The 10,027-nt window shown below is 36.0% G+C and overlaps 1 protein-coding gene across 2 annotated transcripts in view; it reads left to right on the forward strand.

Moving 5' to 3' along the window:
- LOC114061886 (gamma-aminobutyric acid receptor subunit gamma-1) overlaps nt 1-10,027 on the forward strand; it is a 53,461-nt gene that overhangs the window by 18,835 nt on the left and 24,599 nt on the right. For both annotated transcript variants that reach the window (XM_027892791.1, XM_027892790.1), the window contains exon 3: nt 5,051-5,118. In XM_027892791.1, the coding sequence (XP_027748592.1) occupies nt 5,051-5,118 (68 nt within the window). The remainder of the gene's footprint in view (nt 1-5,050; nt 5,119-10,027) is intronic.

Here is a 10,027-nt window from a genome sequence, read left to right on the forward strand (position 1 = left end):
GCAGTACCATTCTTATTGTAACATTAACTTTTGGCTGCCTGATTTTGTAACCACACTGTTTAAACGTCAGTTCTGCACCAAAGTAGCTATTATTTTTGAACTTTCCTTTTTGAATTCTAGCTGCATGTTGATCCACCTCTCACATCTTAGGGACACTGATATATTAGTATTATCCTATCAATGTACAGAGCATTTTTTCCAGCATTGATGTGTGTATGGGTGAAACACAACTGCTCAATCTGAAAATAATCATCACATATCTGCAACTTACAGAAAGCATTTCAATCAACAGTTTGAGGCAAGTCATCGTTGATAGAATTTTCAAGAATGGTCAGGATAATTGCTCATGGGCATACAGAAATTGCACACCTAGAGAAATTTTTATGGTTGTTACTGCCCTATAAGCAGGGCCTGGATAAGAAATTACGTCTCAGTCCACTAATGAGAAAAGTCCTGTTCCCTGGGATACAAAGAATACATGGAAAAAACTTGGATTTTCAAGAGACTAATGGAAGCACTGATTCTGAAAAAAATAAGAGTAGTAGGAAGATATTCTATTGAAGAGGTGATCTTAGTGTAACGTTGATGAAAGTATGATATAGGCAGAAAACTAATAAGCTCAAACAAGTAAGAAAATATCAAGTAAAGGTAAAGAGAAAGATGTTTTGAGATGAATAAAGAATATTCTTCAAGAATTGAAGAAAATCAAAATACAAGATTAGGATGTAGAACAGCATATTCAGTGAAAGTTAAAGGTACTGGATGTGTGCACTGCATAGAAAATGGTGAAAATAATAAAAGTGGTGGGGTAGGAGTATTTGCTAAAGATGGGTTTCTCTTATATGAAAAGCTAAAAAGTTTGGAGAACAGGGCTCTGCTTTCATCAAAATCACTTTGAAAAAATTCTTCAGAGGTGCAACTGGAAGCCTGCTGTAGCCACTTGAGGCTGAATTGTCAATATAAATAATCATAAAAGTAATAATCTTAGCTAGTTGTGAGAATTGTATTACTCCATTAAAAGCTATTACAACTTAAGGGCCTCTGTTATTTCTGAACGTGGTAGTCACCTAATTTATTTGCTGAATAACTGTTTTATCACCTAGAGGGGATGTTTCTTTAGGCAATTAATGAGAAGTTATAGAAAATACGCTCAAAGAAAATAAATCTGGATGAAATTATCTAAAGTGGTCTTAGTTAAAATTAAATAGTATATAAGTAATAATTAAAAAAAAAAAAAAAGGTATGTCTTAGATCTTCCTTAGAAAAAGAGGGAATTGTGGAAAACTACGGGAACTGGTTAATAAATTTAGATGGACTAACATGCTATTTGTTAATGAATTGAAGTAATAGATTGGAGTAATCAAAATGGAGCAGTATTAAGCAATAAACAGTGCAATGTTCTGCCCTTTTATATTAATGATAATAATTTCTGTCAGGAGATGGGTGTTTATAGACTAAGAATAGCTGATAAGGAGAGCTTTTAAGTACAGCAGGCAGAGATATTTCAAATATCAAAATCTAAAAATTTGGCCTAGAAAAATATAGTCTATAAAAGAGGCCCTTTGGGTGGTAAGGCCAATTACTAAAATGATTTGTCAATGATAGAGGTAGGTTTTTATCACTATGATTTGTCTTGTTGGAACATACCTCAACATTTTTAAAACCAGAAGAATTTTAGTCTAGTAAAAAAAAGGTGTCAAACAGGTAATCAGAAAGTGAGTAAATCTCTCTAGACTGGGTTTACCAAACAGGTCCCCTGTGTGCTTCAGCTATGTTAGGAACTGGTGAACTATTCCTTGTGGACAGCTTCTCCTTAGTGCTGTTCTTTCTCTCCCTCCTGAATATGCAATCTGTTGTCCTCTCACCTTCTTACTTTACTCTAGCCTGCATCATCCTGTCTCTGTGTAAATCTTTAAAGTCTGCAAACCCTTTCTCCCCTTGCTTAGAAGATTCTGTAAGTTTACAGTGCTGTTTTGCACTACATACAGGATGTGTGAAATCGCCTTCTTCCTACTTGTAGTGTTTTCAGGGCTGATATCAAATTTTCAAAGTAAAATAAAAAGCATTCACAGTAAAAAAGTCTTCTCAAGCCATCTTTCATTGTTACCTCTTTGTGGAGAGGAATTGAACAATAGTAATTATACAGATATTAAATTATTATTGAGAATGTATTTTCCTCCAGCATTTGTCATTTGCATGAATTCTTATCACTTCTGGTTCAAGAACATAAGAAGAATGAATAAGTTCTTCTAATTCAGAAGCACTTTGCTCCATAGCATGCAGAAGAACTAATGTAACAAAATAGATTCTTCCAGTGTTCTTGAGTTGGATTCCTTTCTCTGGCTTATTTTGGTCAATTAAAATAATTTCAACAGAGGCAGATTTTCGAACTCTTCACTAGCTCTTAATACCACAAATAATTTTACTCAGCGCAGTATGGAAAAGGAAAAATGAACTCTCTTGTTCATTACAGGAAAGCCCTTGTGGCAGATGAAGTACTGCTTGCTGCAAGCTGGAATTTTATAAAATTGACATAAACCTCATTAAAAACTGGCTCACTGACAGATCTCAAAATTTAGTTGTTAATAAGGAATATCAGTGATTGGGCTGCCTATAGTGGAGTCTCATAGGAAACTCTTGATCAAGAATAATGGTATTTTGAATGACTTCAGCAATTCATTTTTGTAGTAAAGTTGGCAGATGACACACAGGCTGTTGGAAAGGAAGAGACTGCATCTACAGAGTAATGAGCTCCTTCAGAATAAGCAGAGATATGAGAATTGAGAGGGGAAAAAACAAGGAGGTGGGAGGGGAATAAACCTGTGAGTTAGATTTCAAGGTGAGAGATTCTGCATAGTAAAGTATTCAGTATTCCTTGAGTAATGAGTCAAGATACACTTTGATCCTTGTGTTCTGGTCTAGCAGTGGAGTTACTGTTATATAAATAAATGGGGTGATAAAATTAAAGAAAATAATTATCTGTTTGTGAGATGTGGTGTATGTTAAATAGATTACATTGTACATATGAGGAGAGACCTCATTGCAGTCTACAACTTGATCGTGAGGGGAAGAAGGACAGGCTGTGATCTCTTCTCTGTGCTGACCAGTGACAGGATGCAAGGGAATGACCTGAAGTTGTGTCAGGGAAGGTTTAGGCTGGATATTAGGGAAAGGTTCTTCACCCAGAGCTGGAACAGGCTTCTTCCCAGGGAAGTAGTCAAGCCTGAGAGAGATCAAGATGCCTTTGGACAATACTCTCAGACACATGGTGTGACTCTTGGGGATGGCCCTGTGCAGGTCTAAGGGTTGGACTTGATGATCCTTGTGGGTCACTTCTAACTCAGCATATCTGTGATTGTGTGATGCACATAGACACAATATAAACTTTTTTTACTCTGACATTTCAGCTTGTGTGTATGGGTTCTTGTGTTTTCCCCTTTCCTTTATGAGCTCTGCAAAAACTGAAAACATTTGCAGCTCAACCACAGATTATTCTGAATTGGAAGGGACCCACATGGATAGTCTCAAGAAGTACTTATTTTTTCCCCCAGGAAATAAATTCATTTCCAGAATCCGTTTAAACTTCCTGTGAAGCACGCTGGGGACAGGATGGTGATCAAGTGACTTTATGCTGTGTGGTCATAAAAAATCCTTTGTGCAGCCTCACTGGTGTGTCTTTCTGTCAGGCTTAGGTTCACACCAGTAAATGGATTTGGAATCGGGGAATTTCTTGGCAGGGAAAAGGCATCTTAAGATGTTTAGGAAGTGTATCTTGCCTGTCATTGTATCTGGCAAGGATGTCAATGATACCCCTTTCTTTCTGTGTCTGTTCAGGTTTTCAAAGATTTAAAAAAATCTTCTTACTTAAGATTTTAGGTTTTTTACTGAGCACTTGGGCAATCTCTAATGGTTTGCAGTATAAAGAAATTAAATCTGATGACCTAGAGTCCCTCTTCTATGAAATCAAAATGCCTTTTTGGTGGTATCTTACCCTTTTTTCATCTGCAGATGAAAAAGATGCTTCATTTTGTTGTGTCAAATCATGAGGAGACCAACAGAGCTCTATTATTAACCCTTTTCATTCTTTTGATTCCTAGGACATGTCTTTTGTGTCCACATTTTGGCTCTCCAGTAGAAGCTAGAAAAAAATTACCTGATAAACTGATGAAGTCAAAATGCATTCTCACCTCTTCTGTTTGAGCCTTTTTTCCTGTATAAACCAGTTAGGAGGAAAAAATGGAATTATGGGTGGCTCCTGTACTTCAGATGTGCCTTTCATGGGAAGTCACTTAGACTTTGTGTCCTTCCGTAAATGCACAAAAGAAGAGAGTGTATTCTGTCAGAGAATATATTTTTAAAAGCTTTTTTTCTCTTTCTCTGCACATTGAGAGTGTTTTTCCCTGTTTTTAAAGCAAAATAATTTGGTAATGTTTAACTTTTAAATGGCTGTCACTTGAGGGTCTTTAAATTCAGCATTTGAAATAGTGTATTAATCAACCTGATGAAAGGATGTAAGTAATTCCTAGGTGCTATAGCTTCATGAATTGAAGAAATCTGTGGTGAAAGGATAATTTTTTTTTGTTACATGTTCTCAGTAGAAATTGATAGAAAGCACTGCATATTGATTCTTTACAGATGATAAACACATTTGCTACCAGATGTCATGTTTTGTTGTATGAAAAAATTTTTCCAAACTTTTTTTTCTGTTTACGATTAAATTTTTAAGTTGGAAGACAGTTTTTGGGAGGTTTCATTTGTTTGTTTTTCCTTCCTTTACCTATTGTATCTATCTTATATTTGTTCACAAAACATAGGTGGGTATTGCATTATGAACTAAAAAAATTGAAGTTGATAATTTTAACAATTCATATGAAATAAGGGAGCCAAGTCATATGTGATCCTCTAAAGTACTAAAAAAACAGAAATTTAATTATTCTGAAGCCAATAAAGGAATATCAGAAATGTTGTCGTTTTAGTCACATAGATTAAATTACACTAACAATGCACAGAGTTACTTAAATATAATTATTATGGTTACTGTTTTGTTTAGTGAGAACTACAGTAATTGAAACAGATGTCTATGTTAACAGCATCGGCCCAGTTGACCCAATCAATATGGTAAGTTCTGATTATTGACAGAAAACATCATCTGAATGTTGCTATGGGTTAATATGATGAAATAATTTTAATCTCATTCAAGTTTCTTTATTCTTTGCTGTGTATTCTTATGCAGTTGGATATGACTGGTTATTGCAGAAACATGTTTCATCTCTCTATCTGAAAAAGTTGTCATTTAAAAAATATATTTCTTCTTTTAAAGAATGGGGCCACACAGAGTATGTTTTATCAGATCCTTGTTTTCGTTTGTGTTAAACATTTCCACTATATTTGTGTATACCTAGATTGTCTCTGGGCCAGTATAATTTCCTGGAGCTATTCTTCAGAGCTTAAGAAAAATAAGTCGACATAGCAATTGTGAATAAAACTATTTTCAGTGCAGTGATTTATTGTTTGGGACTTTTTTTTCAAATTCATAGAAAGAAAAATTTGAAATTAACTGTTTTGTTGTCCTTTTTCCATTTAATCTTCTGCGTCCTCTTCTGTGCACGTGTGTGTGGTGTGTGTGTATATGGTGAGGGTGTGTGTGGTGTGTGTGTCTGTGTGCACATGGCTGGTTTCTTTAGAAGTTAAGCAATGAATTCCATCTAATTTCTGACAGACCTGTTGAGATCTGACCTATCTATTTAGTACCAACACTGATGTAACAGCACTTCTAAGGAAGTTGAGTGTGCATCACTAAATCACTTAGATTGTACACTGTATGAAATGGTGGTGGTGGAGGCTTTAGAGAGACCTTTTGGCATGACTTCTCCTGGGGACTTCTGCCCAGGACTCAGACAGGGACTCACCGTCAGGTGTGTTTGAGCTCACCCCTCTCCTGCCCTTTTTCCTTTACCTTCTCCCTACAGAATTACTGACAATATTCAATTTGCATGGCAGAGAAGTGTTTTGTTCAGAGACTGGAGTATGGCAGTGCAGGGGTCTTCTGAGTGTTTGGTTGGAGCACTGTAATTCTCAATTGTGATTATGGATCTTGTAGTTTAGACCCATCTAATCATGCATGGGTGGGGAATAGATAGGAAGCCAAGCAGAAAAAAACAGTGGTACTTAGATACTGTGGATAGAGATGCCAAAAGTAGATTATGCAGATCTGTGGCAAAGGATATTCATTCCAGCATAATGGTGTGATAAACTTATGTTTGCCATTACCTGGGGCTGTGGCAGGGAAGTCCGTGTCTCAGGCCAGGACTGCACATAATGAAGAGCATGACAGAGCAGAAGAGTGATGGGATGGGGGAAATTTTCCAATTTCCATGTCCAGTATAAGTGATGTCTTTGTTTTTGCCTGTCTACCTACTTCAGTCTTTCTCTTTTTCTTCTCTCTGCCCAGTTCTTTTCTGAAGGAACTTACAATGGGAGCAAAATTTGAGGACAGGCTGTAAGGAGGATATAGCAAGTGGTAGAGGTTTCTTTTTCCAGTAACCAGTGTAAGTCCTTCAGCCTGTGGCCAGTAAATATTGCATACACTGAAACTGAGCATGCAAAATGCTTACAGCTTCAGTTTTCCAGTTTTAAAGAACCAGCATGAGGCTGGCCTTGCAGGGTAGCACTACTCCATCTCCCATGCCCTTTTCTTGTCTCTGCAGCCCCTGTGAAATCTTCCAGCTATGGTTCATAAGTATGGTTGTATGAGCATCTAACATCAGTACAAAAATCAAACATTTGTAAAAATAAATAACACGTATGTATGAAAAGAATTTGATTAGGGTTTCAAAAAACGAGATGTTTTATTCTGGGAAACAACATTCTCATCAAAATAAATAATAAGAAATTTGACTCTGTAAACCATTTTTATGTGAGCTGTTGGTTTCATTAGGAAGGCACTTCATCTGGAGTCAATATTGCTTGAGATTGTTAACCATTGCTTCCATTTCAGGGCTGTTCTTCACCCTTCATTTGATCACTTAATGTGAGAACACATTATCTCTAGTTCCCCTTTGGATTATTCATTAGTCAGATACCTTAATTCACTCTGGCAAATGATGTCCTTTAACTATTAAGTTAGGATACAATGTGGCATGATGTAGAGAGCATTTTTTTCTGAAAATGATGCTAAACAGCATATCAAGGGAGCATGTTTGTCTGAAAGCTTCAGAAGATACATATTATGAGAGGAAACATTTATTTTTGAATTCAGTCTGTTTTCCTCTTGGTATTTGATAGACTTTTGTAAATGGGATGTATGTGTGTTATTCATTAGAATTTGTTTTTGAAGGCTGTTGTATTTTGGCTTTTACTATTTAGCAAAGATCTACACAACATTCTAGATGTTATATTCACCCCATTCTTAAGAGATGTTTTTCTACAGCTCGTGAGCTCTTTGGGCAACATTTTTAAAAAGAGTCTGTATCAGTGGAGTTTTTAGGCTTCCAAGTACAAACTAAATCTGTCTTTTAGAGCTGACCTTTTAGAGTTCTGCATTGTGCAATAATCATGTAAAATGCAGCTAAGTGTATTTTTAAGGCCAAAGTCTTGATCCTCACTGGCTCTGTAGTGGTCTAGGAAATTCTTAACAGAGTTTAGATGTGCAATGGGTATTTAGAGCCTGTTTTTACTTTATACTGAACACCTAATTTAGAAGTACTAGGCTTTTACTGCCTTTGTGCTTCCAAACTAGGGCCAAATGAAAAGCAACCACTGCTTGCTGTACAAGTATCTGAGTCTGATGTATGGTCCCAAGGTAAAAATGGGTGTTGCCTGTAGGTCTCATTAGCTTTCTCTGTCCTGTATTCATCCCCAAACCATATGTATTCATATGTATGCAGTTTTGTGATACTGATGTCCCAGAGGGTCCATGCCAGCACCACAGCTTTTGTGGTTTGACAGGACCATTGAAGTGTGCAATTCAGGTGGCTGGGAGAGACATGGCACCCCTCTAAGACATTTTTACCTTCCTTTAAGTAAGGGAATACCCGATCTTGTAATTTAGATCTGATCAAAACTCCTATGACAATAAAAGACTGTTACACCAAATGAGAGATTTTTGAGAAGGAATGCAGGAGCAGTTCCTTAAGTCTGAAGCAGTTTTGCATTATTGTGTCAAAAATGAAGAGCAAAGGGAAAAGTTTATACTTCCCCTGTCTTTGACACCTATTTACTCAAGTTTCGTTCAGTAAATAGAAAGAGATAGATAATTTCTATAGAGATGCATAGACATTGTTACGGATAGTTGGACTAAAAACTAGCCAAAAGAAAATGCTCTACCCAACTGTCTATATCGGCCTGTGTGTAAGTGTATACATATATATGTAGGTTTACAGAAAGAAAATAATGTTTTAAAATCCCTTTGCTTTTTAAAAGTGTTTGTAAGTCACAGTTAAACAATTTGAAACATTCTGCAATCATTACCATTTTAGTATGTTTGAGGACTACTATTTTTCGTTTCCCTTGCTGTGGTTGCAGACTATGGTCTCTATTCATTTTTTATATTTATTAATGGAATCTGCTTTTAGAAGGCCCAGACTGAAAATTCCAAGGTTTATTTCTGGGATTGCATTTCACTAGAGCAATTCAGTTTCCTTGTTATTTTCCAACATTTCTGTCTCTTCTGTGGATCCTTTGGCTTTTGTCATGTGATCTTTGCTTATTATCCATTGAAGTCTGTGATCACAAGCTGAAACCATACTTTGAAGCCCACCACCCTTTCTTTTCACGAGAGAGTTAAACCACTGAGCAAATCAGATACTCACAGAACACACGATGTGCTACTTTGGTGTGCAGACTGCATTCCCTGGACACTGTTAGGATATAATTTTTCATGTCATATTGTACCATTTATGACTTTGTGTAGAATGTGCTAATGGGCAATTTTAAGTATCCTTTGGCTTCTAAATTTCCTTTCATTCTCAGTTACATTAACTAGCAACAGATTTTTTATATTTATTTTTTGATAATATTCAATTATCAGTGTGATCAGTATCCTAGTACAGATTGCTGTATTGCACTTGTGGAGGGTACTTTGTGGTCAGGTGTGTCACTGCACTTACTCTACTGATCACTGCATTTGTATTGAAGGTTTGAAAGTTTTGTACTCTTACTTTACAGTGCCAAGTAATTTACATTTAATACACTAGAATACAAGTAATCATGACCTGAAGATACATTACCTGAAGTTACCCTGAAATCCAGTACTCAAATATACACACTCTTTGTGTGCATTATTCTTTAAATCAGTATAATTTTAACTCTGGTTTTGAATTATATTAAATGTTGTGTTACTGAACCATACCGGAATTAGCAAGGTCCTGATGCTGCTAATGCCTAGATATGTACTTCAGTTTACATGTGTGAACACTGACATTACATGTCAGATTTAAGGATTTAACAAACACAGTAGAATAAAATTCAAAGTAAGAAGTGTCTAAAAGAAAAGATATGAACTCTCTCTCCTTGTCTGTTTGTTACAGAGCTGTGTGTCTAAGTGAACATTGTTCCATATAAGAAATATGCACGTAATAAATCAGTGCTATCCAAATGCTGCAATAGTAGTAACATTTCAGGAATGGGTGAACACTGCTTGATAGGGCTTGTCATGGTTTGTGAACTGTACTTGCAGCTTTTCATGGAGGTTGGATTTGTTTCCACATTTGAAGAAGACTGTTTTGAGGAGAACTATTTATTCTGTAAACTTTGTGATGATAGAGTGAAAGGAACATAACAGATGCACTTTGGCCCATATTTTAGAAATTATGAGATTTCCTAAAGATTGTGTTGATTCAGTGTGCAAGCACTGGAAATTTTTGGAGAGTCAAGTGTGTGCACTTTATGCAAACTTAAATTATCTTTCAAATGGCAGGAATATTTATTCCTAAAACAGGACAAAGTACCAATGAGTCTTTGAATATTTTACCTGTTTCTTATTGTACAGCATCTTCTTTGTAATAAGTTAGAATATTTTTTCCCAATT

This window comes from Empidonax traillii, unplaced genomic scaffold (assembly GCF_003031625.1).
Source record: "Empidonax traillii isolate 1590-97213 ecotype Southwest subspecies unplaced genomic scaffold, ASM303162v1 scaffold368:size764316, whole genome shotgun sequence".
NCBI classification, from domain to species: Eukaryota; Metazoa; Chordata; class Aves; order Passeriformes; family Tyrannidae; genus Empidonax; species Empidonax traillii.